The following is a 21055-nucleotide window of genomic DNA, read 5'->3' on the forward strand; positions in this document are numbered from 1 at the left end:
CACAAAGAATGCCGCTCAACCACGCTGCGCTGTGCTCAGTCACTCAGTCCCGTCCGACTCTGTGTGACCCCGTGGACTGCAGCCCGCCAGGCTCCTCTGTCCAGGGGATTCTCCAGGCAAGAGTACTGGAGTGGGTTGTCATGCCTTCCTCCAGCGGATCTTCCCAACCCAGGGATCGAATCCAGGTCTCCCGCATTGCAGACAGATTCTTTACTGTCTGAGCCGCCAGGAAAGCCCTACTCAGTCACAAAAAGAACAAAATAATGCTATTTGAGTCAACATGGATGGACTTAGAGATTGTCATGCTGAGTAAAGTAAGTCAAACAAAGACAAATATCATATGATATCACTTATATGTGGGATTTTTAAAAAGAGGGTATAAATGAACTTATTTATAAACCAGAAGTAGAGTCATGGATGTAGAAAATAAATTTATGTTTACAAGGGAATAAGGAGGGGCAGGGATAATTTGGGAGCTTGGGATTGACATGTTCACACTACCATATATAAACTAGATAGCTATAAAGGACCTGTTGTATACACAGGGAACTACTCAATACTCTCTTATGGCCTATATAGGAAAATAATCTAAACATAAAGAGTGGATATATGTATATGCATAACAGATTCACTTTTCCATATACCTGAAACCAACAGAACATTGTAAATTGACAATGTACCAATATATTTTAAAATGTCAAAACAACACACACATACACAAAGCCAATGCTTGATGGATATCTTCAGTTTGATTTTCCTTCCATTTTAACTGTAACTTATATTCTCTAAATAAAATAAAATATTGCTGGCAAACATATGTGGTGGCCATTAATTAAAAATAGAAATTTTAGTAAGTATATTTAGTATTCATTTATGTAACAATAGCACATACTGTATTTCATTATGAATGCAATCTTGAATGCTTATGACAAGCCAATAACATAGAGATTATTTTAATTTCCATTTTATAGACAAACATTGAGGCCTAGAAGTCTATCTATCTTTTCTGAAGTTACAGGTCTATGAGGTGATAGAACAAGGATTTGGATTCATAAAGGCTGAACCCAAAGCTAATGCTCTTAATCATTATATTCTACTCCCCATTTCAAAGCTAGAATAAAACCAGTTCATGACCACTTCATCAGTTCCTAATGTTTCCTGTGTTTTAGTTCACATTGCAGATGTTTAAATAAAGTGGATTAGAGGCATTTACTTTAGAGATAAGGAAGACATCTGAAACTGTTTTGCAAGCTTCCTTCTTATATTTCTTATATTTCTCAGCAGAACAATCTTGAGGATGGGTTTACTCTGGGAACTTCAGAGAATTGCTATTTGTTCTGAATTTGCTATTTGTGCTTTTGAAAGACATATTCCACTTTATAATATATTTGAGACATAACTGAGATAGCAAAAAAGGGACTGGAAATATCAGGAATTCTACTTCTTCCTGAGAGAAATGAAAGTATACTTAGAATTGAGAGTTTTTCCTTTAGATAAATCACTTTTGAGGGCAAATGACTATTCACAATTATACACTCTATTTATATTAATAACATCTTACAAAAATCATTTAAAATCACACCATTTCCCCTATTTAATTTGGCTGCAAATACTTCTGAAGCACATAAAAACTTCTAAGTTTTCTTTCCCTGTATAACATTGTGTTCTATTATCTAAACTTTATGCTTTCATATGCATGTGAGCATATTTTCTTCTCTTTTATATCTCTTACATTTGTTCATCCATTCAGTGATCTGAAGTGCAAATAACCACAAATCCTTGTATAGCAAGTGTTTGTGTCTGTGACTGTTTATGTATTGGCATAAGGGATATTTAGACTAGATGAGCTTGTAACAAAATTATGACACTTCTATTCTCTTTTATACATATGGGCCTCCTAATGCATCACATTAAACTTTTGAGTTGCCAGTTTAGACACTGAACTTTGCAATGTCCAAAGAAGTACAAATACATGAGAATTTTTTTTTTTTTTAATGTTGTTTTTGCTCTGTTGGTGAGGTACAGGGAAGCCTTGTGTCCTGCAGTCCATGGGGTTGCAAAGAGTCGAACACAACTGAACAACTTAACTGAACTGAACTGATTGAAAAATAAACTCTGACAGGGGATCATGATTAGAATTGGCAAGTTTGGTCCATGTAAGAATGAGAAGCTTTGGTATTCATTTTGTCTGTGAATTAAAAAAATAAAGTAAAGCAAAACATACTTTGATTTTATTTATGCTATTCCCACAAGAGTCAAGCATTGTCATATATGTTAATTTGTACCTATTCACTAAAATCATGACTCAATTAACAATCAATCCAGGCCCACAATTCATCTTTTGCTTTCTGAGGTAATTCTGACATGCCATAACTTTCTTATGGCATTTTTCACTTCTGCATTCCTCAATGTGTAGATGAGTAGATTGAGGAAGGGTGTTCCAATCACGTAAAATACTTCCAACATTTTGTCCATGGGGAATGTGGTTGGGGGCTGAGTATAAATAAATATACATGAACCAAATGATAAGACAGCTACAATAACATGGGAAGTACAGGTGGAGAGGGGCTTTTTCCTCCCTTTTGCACTGTGGTTCCACAGCGAATGCAAGATAACAATGTAAGAGATTATCAGAATAATAAAATTGCTTGCACAAAGTGCCCACTATTAATCACCATCAGTAAGTTCATCATATAAATATCCATGCAGGCAAGTTTCAACAGTGGCTGCATATCACAGCAATAGTGATCAATCAAATTGGATCCGCAGAAGGGCAATCTCAAGGTCAGAATAACCTGAGCCACAGAATGTGTAAAAGACCCTATCCATACAAGAACAATCAGGATGATGCAGACTTGCCGACTCATAATGGTTGCATAATTCAAGGGCTTACAGATAGCCACATACTGATCCATGACCATGAGGACCACGACAAAGATCTCCATGTATCCATATAAATACAGTGCAAAGACTTGAGTCAGGCACTCATTGTAAAATATGCTTTTCTTTGCAAACAGGGCACCCACAATTAATCTCGGGGCTACTGAAGTTGAAAAACAGGTATCAACCAAAGACAAATAAAATAGGAAGAAGTACATGGCGCTTCCAAGTGTCCGGCTGAATTTTATGGTCATAATAATAAGCAAATTACACATCAATGTTCCTACATAGAAAATGAAGATTGCAAATACCATTTTCTGTCTCTTAGGATCTTGAGTCAATCCTAACAGTATGAACTCCATTACACTGTTATTTTGCTGCATTGTTTCATGTGGTGAGGGCAAAACTCAGATGAGAAAGTATCTGCAAAGGAGAAAAAAAGAAAGAAAATGGCATGAATGCTATATGTGCGATAAGTCACTTTAGTCATGTCCCACTCTTTGTGATCCCAGGGTCTGTAGTTGCCAGGGCCCTCTGTCCACGGAATTCTCCAGCCAAGAATACTAGAATGGATTGCTATTTCCTTCTCCAGGGGATATTCCTGACCCAGGGACCAAACCAGTGTCTGTCTCCTGCTTTGGCAGGTGGGTTTTTTTTTTTTTCCCACTAGCATGATAGAGCCCTAATAGGTACACATGATCATGGACTGCCACCTTCCAATGCATAATCATTTACTGCAATGCAATGCTTTATCTGAATTAAATGGAATTCATAATACTCATTCAACCTGTTTCTTAAATGCATCTGAAAATAATAATATAAGATATTGAAAATAATAAGTAAATAATTCTTCAGATGCCATGAATATTAATTTGAGTTATTTCACAAGAGTGAATAACTTTTTCAGCTGAAGGTTATCTTCAATTTCTATCAAGGACATATTGATATTAATGTTCCCTATTGCAGAAGTAGAGAAACAGTTTACCTAATTTACTCAATATGCTGTCACATCTTCAACAAAATGTCCAGTGATAAAATACTCTTCTAGTACACATTGCTTTGAGTAGTGATTGTCTAAACATTTCAGAATGTCTTTCATAATAAAACCTGAAGATTCTTGAGAATCTCTTGGACAGGAAAGAGACCAAACCCAGTCATTCCTAAAGGAAATCAGTCCTGAATATTCATTGGAAGGACTGATGATGAAGTTGAAGCACCAATACTCTGGCCACCTGATGAGAAGAACTGACTCATTGAAAAGACCCTGATGATGGGAAAGATTGAAAGCAGGAAGAGAAGAGGATAACAGAGAATGAGATGCTTGGATGGCATCATGGACTCAAAGAACACGAGTTTTAGTAAACTCTGGGAGATAGAGAAGGACAGGGAAGCCTGGTGTGCCACAGTACCTGCTGTCGTAAAGAGGTGAATATAGCTCAGTGCCTGAACTACAGCAAAGCACACACACAAATACATGCACACACACACACTGCATTCACACACACACGTGACAGACTGAGTGGAGAGAAATAGAAAGCCTACAATTTCAGCAGTGAGCTCACAGCCAGTTGATCCAGCCTATCATTACATTTATTTGAATCTGTTGCCATGACTAACTTTGATGTTTACTTTACTTCTTAAACCTGTCTAGTTGTTTACAATTTTAATATTTTTCAATTTTAATATGGTTTCTTTAGTATTTTAAAGTCTTCATTGAACTTATCACAATATTGCTTCTGTTTTTTGTTTTGTTTTTCCTGGCTGCAAGGCTTTTGCAATCTTAGCTCCTGACCAGGAATTGAACCCATATCCCCTATTTCGGAAGGCAAAATCTCAACCACTGGACCACTAGGAAAGTCCCCAGATGTTGACAATCTTAAATTCAGCTCTTATTTATTTATTTATGTATTTTGATTTTAGTTTTTAAATTATACTATGTTGTTCAAAGTTAAATTTGAACTCAGAGATTCACCGTCTCTTAAATGAAGGAAAAATGTCAAAAATGAACATATGCCATATTCAGAACTTTTTAAAAATATTTCAGGCTTATGGTTAAGTACTAGGAATTTATAAAGTGAACCCAGAAAGCTACAAACAATACCTGTAACTTTTCAGTAGAATTCTTGTAATATATATTTTTAATGGCCTATATTGTTACCTCAAGTAAAGGAAGACAAAATTAAAGAGAGCATTTTTTCATATCTGGCTATATGTGAATCACTGAAAAATTTGTCTTATGTGTTTTTATAGTCTCCAAACAAGCAGTCAGTAACAAATTATATATGTCCAACTGGTAAAGTATATTTACAACTTACATGCCAGACGAAAGCATAATTTTAAGTGTAAATAGATTTCATTTATTAATCTTAGAAAAGCACAGTAAAATAATGGGCAAAAGAATCCATTTTAACAAAGGCTCTTCTTGTGAAATACAACTAAATATAGATGAATATGCTTAATTTCATTCATAGTTAAATACATTCAAATTAAATAACATTTTAACCCATTTTTGAATAAAGCAATCTTTGTGATGCAGTCTGTTGATGTATAGTGCTGACAAGTTGTGGGTTATAGTCAATCTACACATTTTTGGTAGAAGGCTAAGAGGGCTCAGTCTCTTGGGAGATAATTTTCTTTTTATAATTAATTTATTTATTATTTTACTTTACAATATTGTATTGGTTTTTGCCATACATTGACTTGAATCCTCCATGGGTGTACATGTGTTCCCCATCCTGAAGAACTCTCCTACCTCTCTCCCCATTCCATCCCTCTGGGTCATCCCAGTGCACCAGCCCTGAGCACCCTGTCTCATGCATTGAACCTGGACTGGTGATTCGTTTCACATGTGATAATTTACATGTTTCAATGCCATTCTCCCATATCATCCTGCCCTCGCCCTCTCCCACAGAGTCCAAAAGTCTGTTCAATACATCTGTGTCTCTTTTGTTGGCTCGCATACAGGGTTATCATTACCATCTTTCTAAATTCCATATATATGCATTAGTATACTGTATTGGTGTTTTTCATTCTGGCTTACTTCACTCTGTATAATAGGCTCCAGTTTCATCCATCTCATTAGAACTGATTCAAATGCATTCTTTTTAACGGCTGAGTAATATTCCATGGTGTATATGTACCACAGCTTCCTTATCCATTCATCTGCTGATGGGCATCTAGGTTGCTTCCATGTCCTGGCTATTACAAACAGTGCTGTGATGAACATTGGGGTGCACGTGTCTCTTTCAGATCTGGTTTCCTCAGTGTGTATGCCCAGGAGTGGGACTGCTGGGTCATATGGCAGTTCTATTTCCAGTTTTTTAAGGAATCTCCACACTGTTCTCCATAGTGGCTGTACTAGTTAGGAGATAATTTTCAACATCTATAATATTACAAGTGCACTCAGCATATGGGTCTAGTGATTCCATTGCCTACAGATACTTTTACTCACAGGATCAAAGACCATCATTACAACCTTTTCTCTGAGAGCAAAAGATGAGAATGGTCTTAAAATATATGTGAAGGGAACTGATTAAATAAGAGGTGGCAGTTTTATTTATACCAATTGTTGGTTAACCCATTATTAGGAGCATAACAGGGACTTCCCTGGTGGTCCAGTGGTTAAGACTTTGACTTCTAATGCAAGGAGTGGGGTTTTATCCTGGTCAGGTAGCTAAGAACCTGTATGTCTCATGACCAAAACATAAAAAAAGAAGAAATATTGTAACAAATTCAATAAACATTTAAAAAATGGTCCACATCAAAAAATACATTTTAAAGTAAACAAAATAAGACGACAGCACTGTATGCTAGGAAGTTAAGTGTTAAATAAAGACAGGAATTTTTGTTCATAAACAACTGAATTTGAGTGCCTAGAAAAGAGTAGGGTCTTAACCAGTATCTGTTAAGTGAACAGAAGCTTTAAGAAAATAACCTATACATACAATCTAGTAGTGTTTCACACTATACTATATTCAGATGCCATTGAGGTTTTTAAGATCTTACCATGTTTGTAGGAATTTATGCAGAAGTTAGGATGTTCACTTGTTTTTTCATCCCAAGGTAATTTGGACACTCTTGACTCAAATGAAAAATCATTTTAAATGATCTTAAAAACCTGTTCATCTGGAACAGGAATTCTTTGATCTTACAAGGAGACTTAGGTCCTTGTCAGCATGCCAAAAGACAGACTAAGTGGATTCCAGATTCATCCCACACTTTCTGAAAGCCACTCTCACACAAGACTTTGACCAGGGAAGTACTTCTCTTTTGCCTCCTTGGAGGAGTACATAAATATGAATGATACAAAATATAGAATTCTGCAGAAGGTGATTCCCTAAAGTGTCCCTTCCCTTCCAATTAAGAGAAATGAACCACATGTGATAAACAACTTAATTTTCAATTTGTCTTATTACCTATGGAAAAAATATGGCTTATACCTTCAATTCAAGATGTTTACATGGGCCCTAAGTGTCATCTCTGAACTAGAATGAAAACAAAGATGGTCATCCAGAACACAGGTCTTGTTTACTGATAACATTCTTCAAGTAATGAATCAAGACTTCTTAAAAAAAACTGGCAGATTCTAGGTCTGCAGCAAGGAATGTAAACATGAACCAGAGCATCTTGCAGCAACAGAAAGTAAGGAAATGCTAAAGCACACACATCTGCACAGCGATGAGAATAAGCCAAAGGAACTCAGAAGTCAAAGAAAAGATGTCCCCCGTGCCCAAACTGGAAAAGCATTTCAGCAACAAAGCAAATAACAGACAATTGAAATATAATCCAAAATATAAAATAAATACCCATGAGTTGTAATGATATAAATAACTGTACCAATTACTAGATAGAGGAGAATACACAAAATTCCAAATAACTTATGCAGACACTTTGTACTCAGTTGCTCCAAGTTTTCAGTGTCAGCTGAGCACACATCTAAGTGACTTCATTCCAAAGACAACACTATGGAATTAGGGAAAGGAGTAAATTTACAGTGAATAAATGTGACAAATACTACCTGAGTCAGATGATCAAATTTAACACCAACAGTGGCAGGTCACATTGGGAGTATGTACCCACTGATATGATATGATGAAAGTGGAACTTTATGTCTCTGGTCTTTCTTCCAATAACCATAACCCTGCTCTAATGGCCCCATGCAAAATTTTATACAAAGTATCTGCCTAGTCCTTAAAACTACCAAGGTCAAAGTCATCCAAAACAAGACAAGTCAGAGAAACTCATTTTTTGGAGCTGGAGAAAACTTAACAACTGAATGTGAGATGGTTTCCTGGATCAGATTCTGGAGGAGAAATACAGCATCAATAAAAACTAATAAATCTAATTAATTTACAGATTTTAGTTAAAAATAATGTAATATCAGTGGTTAATTAGTTGTGACAAACGTGCCATACTAACATAAGATGAATACAGGTGAAACTGAATATCAGTCAGTCAGTTCAGTTGCTCAGTCATGTCCGACTCTTTGCGATCCCATGAATCACAGCACACCAGGCCTCCCTGTCCATCACAAACTCACGGAGTTTACTCAAACTCATGCCCGTCGAGTCAGTGATGCCATCCAACCATCTCATCCTCTGTCGTCCCCTTCTCCTTCTGCCCCCAATCCCTCCCAGCATCAATATAGGGTATATGAAAGCTGTGTTATTTTTTTTTACAACCTGCCTATAAATATAAACAACTTGTAAAAATACAAAGTTTATGAAAAATGAATGGCATATTTTAACTCATCCTCATATTTTCTGTTGTAGCATGTGTTAGAGACCCATTATTTTTAAGTGTTGAATCATATTGTTTTAACTGTCTACCACATTTTGTTTATCTGCTCATGTGTTGACGGGTACTTAGGTTCTTTAACAATTTTGGCTGCTCTGAGTAGTGCTACTACCCTACGGATATCTGAATTCCTGATTTCAATTCTTTTGGGAATATGTCCAGAACTGGAGAAGCTGGATCATTGGGTAATATTATTTTTCACTTATTCAGGAATGTAACACTGTCTTTCACAACGGATGCAGTTTCCTCAACCAACGCAGGGCTAGTCCTTCAGATAGCAGATGAGAGGTCAGGTCCTCTGACTGTGGGGAGATCTCTTCTATTGGCAAAGAAGACTTGGTTTTCTTTTGTTCCCTCTTCCTGGGTTACTCAAACCTCCAGTGATCTATGATAGGATCTGGATTTCATCATGACTCTTCTTTCTCAAATCTTCATTTTATATATGAGATTATTTTGCTTATATCTCTGAAATATTTCTGGAACCCTTCTCTATTTCTCCATTTTACTTTGGTTTTCTTAGGTGCAAATGTGGAGAGGGAAATTTATAAAAGCAATTTCTAAGGAGAAATGTTGAGGGAAGCTGTCTCTAGTACAAGGGGAAAGGAATAGAGTCTCAGTTAGTGTTTGGATTTATCCAGGAACCCTGGGACTTCTGCAGTATTTATTGTACTATGATACTGGTTCCACCTTAAGGCAAGAGGACCAGCCTTTCACCCCCAATCCAGTCATTTATTGGCCAGTGCTGGACCCTGGGATGGTGAGAGTAATCCCCAGTGAAGCAGTTCCAATTTCTCTGGTGCAATTGTACAGAAAGAATGGGATTGTGAGTTCTTAGCTGCTCAGCCATACGGCAGCTACTCCTGGGTACACTGGCCCAGTGAAAGAGGTCTGACCAGGAGCAACATGGCCACCACATTCCATGTCATCATTGGTACCGCCGCAGCTCAAGCCTCTATCATTTCATACCCAGATAAATATAGTAACCTTCTAACTGCTCTACTGCGACCTGTCTTGCTCCCTTCAATTTGTTTTCTGTACTGTATCTGGAGTCATCACCTAAATCTCAACTTTAACTGCATCATTTGCTATCTTAAAAGACCATTCAGTCTTTTCCATATAGTACATAGCATCAAGCCTTGACACAATTATGAGACCCTTCTTTAACTTCCCTATGTCTATCTCTTGCTATTTTCACTTTATAAGCTAAATGCCCAGCATGTTTCCTGGTATATAGCAGGAATACAGTAAAAAAATTAAATGAATAGCTGATTTCACAACTCTATCAAAATTATTAGAATTCCTGCATTCTTATATTCACCTTTTAGCCTTTGTTATATTTTCCATCTCCAAGAACACCCTTACTTCAGTTGGTGCCTATTTACTCTGGAAACATTTTCTCATACTTTGAGTTTCATTTTTGACATCTTTTTCACTCTGCAAACTTTCTGATTCCAAAGTCTTTGTTGTATATCCATCAAGCATGCTTTCATAGCATCCCGTGTTTCCACTGTCTTGTTTTTTATAAAACTGCATTGTAACCACCTATACTTTTGGGGGTCTCTCAGTGGTCCTAAACTTTGTGAAGGCATCTCTTTAATTTCTCTTTATCACTGCTGCTGCTGCTGCTAAGTTGCTTCAGTCATGTCCGACTCTGTGCGACCCCATAGACAGCAGCCCACCAGGCTTCCCCATCCCTGGGATTCTCCAGACAAGAATCCTGGAGTGGGTTGCCATCTCCTTCTCCAATGCATGAAAGGGAAAAGTGAAAGTGAAGTTGCTCAGTCGTGTCCGACTCTTCGTGACCCCATGGACTGCAACCTACCAGGCTCCTCCGTCCATGGTATTTGCCAGGCAAGAACACTGGAGTGGGGTGCCAGTTCCTTCTCCATTTTATCACTGAAACCCAAGCAGATATTAATGTGCTTTATTCATTCCTTGGACCCTAGAATATTTATTGTTTAATGAATGAAGGATGAAAGTGATAAATGGAATACATTTATACTGAGGTAACTTCGCATGTAACTGAAGCCACTTATTAAAAACAAACAAACAAACAAAAAACCCACAACTTTTCATAGTATAATGTTACCCAACAGCAAACTGATTAACAGATAACAGAAAAAGTCCACAGTAACACAATAATGAAATCTTGATAATAGCATAAAGAATAAAAGGTAAATAATATGCTCATTTGATTACAGAAACAGCTTTAGTTTCTTTCTTTTTCATAGTGTAAGTGGGAATAAATAAAAATTGTGGTTTCCAAGGAGATAAAACTAGAATTCATTCCAGACTCTGAAACATGTAAAAGTAGAAAAAGTTTCCTAATCTCTTTCACAACCTTATTTATCTTCATTTTATTAGTGCTATTCATCTCTCTTTACACTTATATTATTTATTCAGCATTTATTATGAACCAGACATTGGGCTAGTTGTAAAAAAATGTTAGCAAGTAGGCAGTACTTTATGGAGTATGACTATTTATATACTTAATAAATTGAAATCCCCATCTGACATTAAATAGTATTTTATTTGGATCATCTGTCCTTCTGATTTGGTATCAGGATAAGATGGTTACATGAGTGATTAGAAGTGATTCTGAATGCAATAGAAAATTTTGAAATATGGTAAATCATTTATTAGTTAGATATTAAATGGCCCATTGCTTTTATATTCCTAGAATAGTTACACACCACAATAACACACTACTTGACATAAAAGCATCAGCCATGACACTTAAAAAATGGTCAGTATTATTAATTAAAATCATTAGCATTTATTCATATATAACAACAACTAAGTATACATATATACATTATGATAGTATGTATACTACGGTATAATATATATTTATATCAATATATATTTCATCAGAACTGTTTCTATAAATGTTAACAAATGTAACTATGTTGCTTGTTGATCATTATGGCCTGGTCCTACCTCACAGCATTTAAGAACATGGTCTGACAGTTCAGGTAGGCTCTGGTTACTGGTTCCTCAGTATTTTTGCTTTGAAACATATTCCTTGCCATTTGTTGACTCACTTGTAATATGGCGATAATAAGTATGTCTACACTTTGGATTGTAATTGAAATTATGAATAAATATCAGCATATTTTGTTACTTTTGTTTTATTAGAAAAATAGTTTTGAGTCCATAACGTTAATGAAGTTAGATAAATAGGTAAAAATTTGGTAGTTTTCCAAATTAGCAAAAGCCTATTTTTTGGTCCCATTTCTACACCAGTTTATTCTGCCCACTTTGTAGAATTTATGATTTATACTAGTTTCTTTCTTTGATCAAAAATATACTTTTGAATTTTGCCTCTATTCAATTGACTTTGGTGTCCTGGTACCTTTATATTACATCTAAAATAGCTTTCCGACTAAACAATTTCCAAATGGCATTTTTCATCTGGTCATTTCTCAAGGTATAGATTAAGGGATTTAACATGGGAGTTATCATAGTGTAGAATACAGCCACTGCTTTATCAATAGGTAAAGTAGCTGCAGGTCTCATGTACACAAATATGCAGGGCACAAAGAAAAAGATGACCACTGTGATGTGGGACATGCAGGTGGAGAGGGCTTTTTGCCTCGCTTCCAAGCTGTAGGTCCTTAGGGAATGCAGAATGACCACATACGAGCCCATTAGGGGGAGGAAGCTTAACAGACAGATGAACCCACTGTTGGCAGCAACAAAGAGCCCTAGAGTGTGGGTATCAGTGCAGGCAAGATCGAGCAAAGTGTTCAGGTCACACATAAAGTGGTCTATGACATTAGGGCCACAGAAGGGTAAACTGAAGATGAAGAGGATCTGAATGGTTCCGTGAAGAAAGCCTCCTGCCCATGCCACTCCCACTAGCAGTCCACACAGCTGCCGATTCATGATGGTCGTATAGTGCAAGGGCTTGCAGATGGCCACATAGCGGTCATAGGCCATCACAGTGAGCAGGATGACATCAACACCTCCAAAGAAATGTTCCCCAAATATTTGAGTCATGCATCCATTGAAAGGGCTGGTTTTCTTCTCATAGAGTGAATCTATAATGAGTTTAGGGGTATCGACACAGGAGTAGCAGGCATCGATAAAAGAGAGATGAGCCAGGAAAAAGTACATGGGGGACCCCAATAATGAGCTGGTGGTGATGGTGACCAAGGTGAGCACGTTCCCTACCATAGAGACAACGTAGACGAACAGAAACACAACAAATATGACTTTCTGCATCTTCAGATTCTGTGTGAGTCCCAGTAGAATAAACTCTGTTACATTATTCCTTTTCTCCATGTATCTCATATTATGGTTAATTACATTACATGAGAAAATGTCACTTTTTCACAATGCAACCTTGAATTCTTTATCTCCGGTAATAAATACCTGAATTCTATTGAGTTCTGTAACCTTATGAGTTTATTTGAGATTTAAAAAAAAAAAAAAAAAGAGCTTCTGATATCTTGAAAAATTGCTCAAATTCTTTTCTGGGAGAAGATAATACTTAGAATCATGAGGAATTTAGTGAACACAGAGGCAAGAGGGGATCTGTATACACTGAATCATGTAAGATGACTTAGGGCTTTAGTAGAAGGAGTAGGTCTCATGTATAGTGGCAACAAAGCCTGAAAAAAGAAATAGAAAGTGGATGCAAACGCTATCAATTCGAAGTTAAAGAGTTTTCCTTTTAATCTTAGAAAATGAGAAACCAGGGAAAGTAACTGGAATACTAGAAGAAGGATGAAGAAGCATTTGAGAAAGAGTGGATATAACTCTAACAGAGGTCTTTGTGTGACTTGTATGAAGCAGGTTGAGGTTCAGGAAAGTGAAGGAGAACAGATAAGGCAACCCCAGGATCAGACTGATTGTAATAGGTGGCATAAATTGTAACAGAGCACTGTTGATGAGAAGGAAATGAAAGAACACAGTTACTGTAATCAAATGAGCAATGTGTTGTCTAATTCCAGTAAATTTATAATGCTAACATACTTTCAATGGCTGACATCATCATGGTATGATAGCAACCTATGTGGATAGTATTATTTCATATTTTGCACAGGATTAAAAATTGTAAAGACTACTTTTAGTCATTAAAAAAATCATTAACTAAAACTTAATGAATACTGACTGTGCTTCAGATTTTTAACTCACGTTCTATATTGTGTCATAATAAACTCCTTTGATATGACCATGATGACTTGAATTACTTTAGTAACTTTAGAGGCAAGTGTATATCAGGCAAATAACACAAGAACATCCACACATCCACACACAATATACCTTTTTTGAATCCTCAAATGTTAGTTAATTAATGAGTTTTAGTAAGCTCCAGGAGATGGTGGAGGACAGGGAAGCCCGGCATGCTGCAGTCCATGGGGTCACAAAGAGTTGGACATGACTGAGCAACCAAACAACAGAACAACAACATATGGTGCTGCTTTCTTTGTAGATCCATTTTATTTTTGTGTCCCCTTAGCCTTTTTGTTCTCTCTCCAAGTCCCCTATAGAATATAATCTCACAGATTCTTCTGCAAAATGTTGAAAATCACAGTCCCAGTGGTAAAGTATGTTGTTCTGAGAATCAGAAAGACCAGATAAGAATCTTATTTTCCCCTACTTACAACTCCTTGATCTGGGGTACATTTCTTTGCAGCTTCCATCCTTGTTTCCTCTAATCAAGTGAGAACAATAGTGTCTGCCTCACAGGTTGTTATAAAAAATGATTGAGGAAACATATATGAATATATCCACCACACTATGGAGAACACATAAAGGTGTTTCATTTATTCTTCTATTTATGAATGCAGCAGTAAGAAAAATTGACATTTTGTGCAATAATGCAAACAGATTAACCAATTAAAGTGAGGAAGAGCCATCTCTAATTTTACTTTTAATGAAGTCATAGAGACCCTTATTATGCACAGCAATTAATCCCAGGAAAGGTTCTTCACTTTCATGTTTGAACTAAACAAGTGATCATTTATATCACTTAATATTTATGTTTATTTACATATGTGTAAATTATATTTAAGCTTTATTTTCATTCACGTGATTAGTCTTAATCATTAAAAGAAGTATCTCATGGCCAAAGATCTGTATCTGATATTTACCCAGATCTTAAAAATTTCTTAAATTCTATGAGCCATAATTTTTTCTTTTGTAAAATTATGTTAATGATATTTACAAACTATCTTTTGAAGAATGGGGTGAAGTTAAAATGCTCTGTTACTGTATTTGAAAACTGTTGAAACATAATGATTACTGTATACAGAAAATGACAATCTCTATGATTGACACTATCAAAAAACTTACCTTCTGGTCTTAGATGATATTTAATGATTTTCAAAGTGTTCAGAACTAATTCCATTTTCAAATTATCCCACCTCATCTTGGGATAAGTAGCTTTCAGTATGAAATATATGACATATTCCAAAAGACCCTGTTCAGATTATTCAAAGTAGAAATGTAATCATTTTTATAAGTCTAAGTCTTTTCTTCTAGCTTAAAGACTCACAAAGTTTACAAAGAAAATCTGGGGCTTGAATTTAGAATACATTAGTTTGGAACATTATGGGGAAATGGCCAAAACAAGCAGTTTTAGTCCTGCAGACAAGAGGCAGAAAGAGTGGTAAAAACATATGCAAATGTGTCATTGCACACTTGATGAATCTTACTCTGAAGATGAAAACAGAAAAGACATTTTCATCTGTGATGCATGGATATTTAAAGAGATTTCCATAAACATTCTTGTCTTATAGATGTTATTTTCTCTCCAGTGAATTAATTATCTGCTTTGCTGTTAAAGCTTTGTCTTAGAAGCAGGTATTCTGAAGACATGCATTTATAAAACTTTCATTCCTGAGTGGGGAATTGTATTCCCTGCACTTGCAACCAAAACATGTAAGTCCTCTTATTCTATCTGAACCAAGCTTTCTAAGAAGGCTGATGTCCTGTGAATAGCAAAGATGGCTTAATTCCAACCTGGCAGCCTATGATGTAGTTAACTTGTGCACTCATTTTGGAAAGAAAACTTTTGTCTAATCCATACTAAGGTATTATTGGAAACCTGGTATCCATTGCCAAGACAGCCAAAAGCAATGAGGACATATAACGGCAGTGGTTTTAAAATACTTAATGTCAAACCAATTTTTTGCAATTATCATAGTACTTTTAGAATGAACAGAAACTATAAATGGCTCCAGTTAAATAATCTCAGGAATCCTTGTGTTGGTCATTATGGAACCCGGGGCAACATTAAACATGTGGAGAGATATCTAAAGCTCAAGAAGGGAGGTCTAAATTCAAACACAAGAATTGTTCACCATTCTTCTCACTTTGCGTGATTTTTTTTTTTTTTTTTTTTACCTTTTAGTCATTTTAGGACATGTGCAGTGATAGATTATTGAGCTTTTAGTTTCTTTTCCCTGATGACTAACGATGTTGAACATTTTTTAAAAATATTCTATTGGCCATTTATGTATCTGTTTATTTGCCCTTGGGAGTTTATTTTCAATTTTTTTGCATGATTTAAGAATGATATCTGAGTTTCTTATTACTAAGTTGTTGTAAAGATGGTTTATATATTCTAGATATAGGTACAGATATACATATACATATATATATATACACACACACACACAAATTTATGTAGTATATAAAATTGTGTGCATAAACTTTTATACATAAATATATTTACATGATATATATATATATATACAGCATATATATACAAAGTACCTATGTATATATATATATATATATATATATATATATATATATATATATATATATACAGCATATATATACAAAGTACCTATGTGTGTGTCTGTCCTCAGCAGTGTTCAACTTTTTGCAACTTCATGAACTGTAGCCCACCAGCTTCCTCTTTTCATGGGATTTTCCAGGCAAGAATACTGGAGTGGGTTGACATTTCCTTCTCCACAATGTACCTATAAAAGACATCTTTACATTTTCTTAGTAATAATGCTAATTAGCACTATTATATATTCTAGATTATCCATATAAGAAAAAAATGAACTTCAGCCACTACTTTATGCAAAAAATAATGCAAAATGAGTCAAATAACTAGATGTTAAACTTAAGCCTGGAAAAATTCTAGAACAAACACATCTGATGTGAAGGTAGATCAATATTTTAGACCTGACAAAATAAATAATCACTTGTGAAAAATCAACATTTGTTGAAAAATCTATTCTTTTGCATTGAATTAATGATGTTTTTTAAAAAATCTCTACATTTACATTTTTAATATATATTCTATTTTGTTTCAATACTATACAATATGTTTATGGGAGGTTTATACTAAGTTTTCAATTTTGGTAGAATTATTTTCCAATTTTGTGTTTTTATTGAGAGTTATTTTTCATTCATTTCTTTTAAAAGTTTATATTTCAATATAAATTTCAAAATATGATTTTTAGTTTCTTCAAGAATCTTGTGGGCTATATTTATTGGAACTGCTTTAAAATTATAAAAATTGATATGGTAAACATATTGAATCTCTTAATCTATCAACATAGCATATATCTCCCTTTAGTTAGAGATTTACTTTCAATAGTATTTCATGGTTTTCATATATAAATCTTGACTACATTTTAAAATATGCTCTTAATATGCTCATCAAAGTTCATGTTTTATAGTATTTTACATAACATTTTGTTTCTACTTTCAAATTTTAATTGCTTTTATAGAAATCCATTTGATATTTTGTGTTGAAATTCTAAACCTGTGACCTTGTTTAGTTAGTTGCTTAGGTCTATTTTATTTTTTGTAGAGCCCTTCACAATTTTTACCTATATAGGGATGTTATCTGTCCATAAATATATTTGCAAGATCTTGCTCTTCTCTACCCATCCGTGTGTCTTGATTTTTCTTACTTTGTTGCAATGGCAGGAGTCTTACAATATAGAACAGAATTTGGAAAGTAGAGACTTGTTTCTAATCTTGAGAGAGAATTCATCATTAAGTATGAGGGCGGCTATAGTTTTTATACCAATGCCTTTTTTATCAGGTTGAGTAAGCACTTTTCCTTTTCTTATTTAGTAGTAACTCTCTTGTGGAACATATATTCATAAATATTTTCATTCATAAACACAAATAGAAGTGAATTAATTTGCATGCATCTATTGAAAGGGTCGCAAAAAGTTATTCACAACTTAGCAACTGGACGACAGCAGCATCTGAAATGATGCTATTATCCTCTTTTATTCTGTTAATTTTGTGAATATAATTGATTATGTTTTTCACTTCAAACAATATTTTATTCCTGGTATAACCTAAATATGGTCATGGTGATTCATTTACTTTAATACCAAAGTTAATAGAAGGAAAGCTATCATAAAGATCAGAGAAAAAAAAAATAAATGGAAAGAAAATGAATAAAACAATAGTGAGGACCAACATCTTATCATTATTTTACATTCCCATCAGCAGTGTTTCTAGCTTTCATTTTCTTGATAGTGTCCCTTGATGCACAAGAATTTTTAATTTTGATGGAATCTAATTCTTCTATTTTCCTTGTGCTATTTGTGCTTTTGTTGCTATATTTAAGAAACCATTGGCTTATCCAAGGTTATGAATATTTCTCCCTAATAAGAATTTTGTATTTTTAGAGGTGCATCTGATCCTTGATCTCTTTTGAGTTAGTATTCATATATGGTGTGAAGTAGGGTTCTGAATCCATTTTTTTTTCTTTTCATTTTGATACAGAAGCTTTTCAGCACTGTTTGTATATATACTATTCAATGCCTATGGAATGTTGTTCGCAACCTTATGAAAAAGCAATTGCCAGTAGATATAAGGGTTATTTTTGGACCTTTATTTCTATTCTTTTGATCTTTGTCACCTCATTCTAGTATATTGCTTTAATTACTGTAGCTTTAAGTAAGTTCAGTGAGAAGTGTGAGTTCTCTCAATTTGTTCTTAATAAACAACATTTCAAAACTATTTCAAGACTCTTTAGCTATTTAGGATTTCTTGCAGTGCCTTATGAATTTTAGGATCAATGTTTTCTTTCTGGAAAAAAATAATACTATTAGTATCTCGATGGAAATTATATTGAGTCTACAGATCACTGTGAAGAATTATGTTATCTTAATTATACTAATAGTTTAATCCATGAATGTGAGATATGTTTCTGTTTATAAGACTTTTAAAATTTCCTTAGAGTAACCTTTTATAGGTTTCAATATAAAGGACAGCTATGGAAGAGGAAAGGCAGATGGAGAAACCTTCTCTCTGAAAGTAACTATTGCTTCCCCAGGAACTGTTTCCTTGGGAACAAGGAAATGACTTAAAGTTTTCCTTAAAAGGAAGCAAGGACCTCGGAGACCCCTGTTTGACCAGATCACTGTCCGGACTCTGGTCACTGAAAACCTCAAGATCCATAGATGGACCTTCCTTCACACACACAGGATCTTTTGATTAAATTTCTAAGCATTGTCACTGTTTTTTTTTGTTTGTTTGTTTGTTCCCAAATCATTTAACTCTATTTGATGATTTGCTTTCAATATTGTGTGTAGTTCTGAACCCCCAAATTATATTTTCCATGATACATCTGTGATACAGGATATATACAAATAACTTTTCTACAGTTATTCCTAAATCTTAAAGATAGGAATGCCACCATATGTTTTACTTACAGTTGTTTTTCTTTTTCCTCCAACAGCTGAAAAAAAATATATATTATTGTATTTAGACTTTCTTGAAAGTGCCTTTTTTATTACAATTTGTTATTTTTCAAGCTGCTTCTTATTCTTCATGCAATATGCTTTCCTTACTCTCTCAATTCTTTCAAATAACCTACTTATAATTGAATTCAGCTCTTATAATTGAATCTATCTTGAAAGGTTTTACTTTGGAAGTTTCAGGCCAATTGCAAGAAGCCTGTTGGTGAAATGAAAGTGTTAATCACTCGGTTGTGTCCAACTCCTTGTGACCACATGGACTGTAGGCCACCAGACTCCTGTGGCACCTTCATTTCAGTTCAGCTCAGTCACTCAGTCGTGTCTGACTCTTTGTGACCCCATGAATAGGAGCACGCCAGGCCTACCTGTCCATCACCAACTCCCGGAGTTTACCCAAACTCATGTCCATTGATTGAGTTGGTGATGCCATCCAGTCATCTCATCCTCTGTCGTCCCCTTCTCCTTCTGCCCCCAATCCCTCCCAGCATCAGGGTCTTTTCCAATGAGTCAGCTCTTCGCAATAGATGGCCAAAGTTTTGGAGTTTCAGCTTCAACATCAGTCCTTCCAAAGAACACCCAGGAATGATCTCCCTTAGGATGGACTGGTTGGATCTCCTTGCAGTCCAAGCGACTCTCGAATCATCTCCAACACCACAGTTCAAAAGCATCAATTCCTCTGTGCTCAACTTTCTTCACAGTCCAGCTCTCACATCCATATATGACCACTGGAAAATCATGATGGTATTTGCCCACAAATATATTTTTGTAATCTTGTCACTTCTTTTCTCATCCATATGTCTTTTATTTCTTTTTCTTAACTTGTTTCAATTAGCTAGGTTACAATGCGGAACTGAAATTGAAAGTTAAAGACTTGCTTCCAATCTTAAAGAGATTTCATCATGAAGTATGACGGTAGCTATGGGTTTTATATAAATGCTCTTTATAAGCTTGAGTAATTTGCTTTTTAAAAATTCATTTGACAAAATATAGTTTTCATTCAAGCCCTCCTTGATAGTGAGAGGGTAACAGGCAGGAAGGCCAGGGATCTCCAAATGGAGGAAAGAGGCTACAAGTGCCAGACATTTTTATCTCTCTTAAGCGGCAGGAGGAAAAACCAGCGATATGTTTTTCCTTCTCTATACGAATTTAAAAGGAGGTTTCTCTTTACATTCTGTGTTGCCATGACACCTGGTCTCACCTAAAGCTAACTACTCTCAAACCTTGAGTTAACCAATACATTTTTTTTTTCTTATGGAAATGTTGTCTTAAGCTATGTTAATGAACCCCAGACTCTTATCTTCAAGTTGGTTCTGTCAAAAGGCCTAATTTACTTACTCAGGTATTGTTCCCCTAATCTATGTAAACGGAACTATTTGTTGGTATTCTGCCCTTCTACAAGATTCAAGTCAATCGTTTTATGGCCAGGGATGAATTATCTGGTGCCATTCTAAGTTTTATGACATTCCTTTTGTTTCATTAACAGACTGTGAGTGACTATATAACACACAGCTAAAGACAAGGAGGGGGGTACTTTGATGCCTTTGTCAGAAGCTTTCTCTATCTCCTTTATACTTTAATAAAACTTTATTACACAAAAGCTCTGAGTGATCCAGCCTCGCCTCTGGCCAGGATTGAATTCGTCTCCTCCAGAGGCCAAGAATCCCAGCGTCTTATCGTTCAGC

The 21055-nt window shown here is 35.2% G+C and overlaps 1 protein-coding gene and 1 pseudogene across 1 annotated transcript; both read right to left on the bottom strand.

Moving 5' to 3' along the window:
- Nucleotides 1-2334: 2334 nt before the first annotated feature.
- Nucleotides 2335-3263, bottom strand: LOC136164062 (olfactory receptor 4C11-like; annotated as a pseudogene).
- An 8770-nt stretch (nt 3264-12033) lies between these two features.
- Nucleotides 12034-12963, bottom strand: LOC136164063 (olfactory receptor 4C13-like). Its single transcript, XM_065928880.1, has one exon. It carries the CDS (start codon nt 12961-12963, stop codon nt 12034-12036), a length of 930 nt encoding a protein of 309 aa, XP_065784952.1.
- Between the last annotated feature and the right edge of the window lie 8092 nt (nt 12964-21055).

This window comes from Muntiacus reevesi, chromosome 3 (assembly GCF_963930625.1).
Source record: "Muntiacus reevesi chromosome 3, mMunRee1.1, whole genome shotgun sequence".
NCBI classification, from domain to species: domain Eukaryota; kingdom Metazoa; phylum Chordata; class Mammalia; order Artiodactyla; family Cervidae; genus Muntiacus; species Muntiacus reevesi.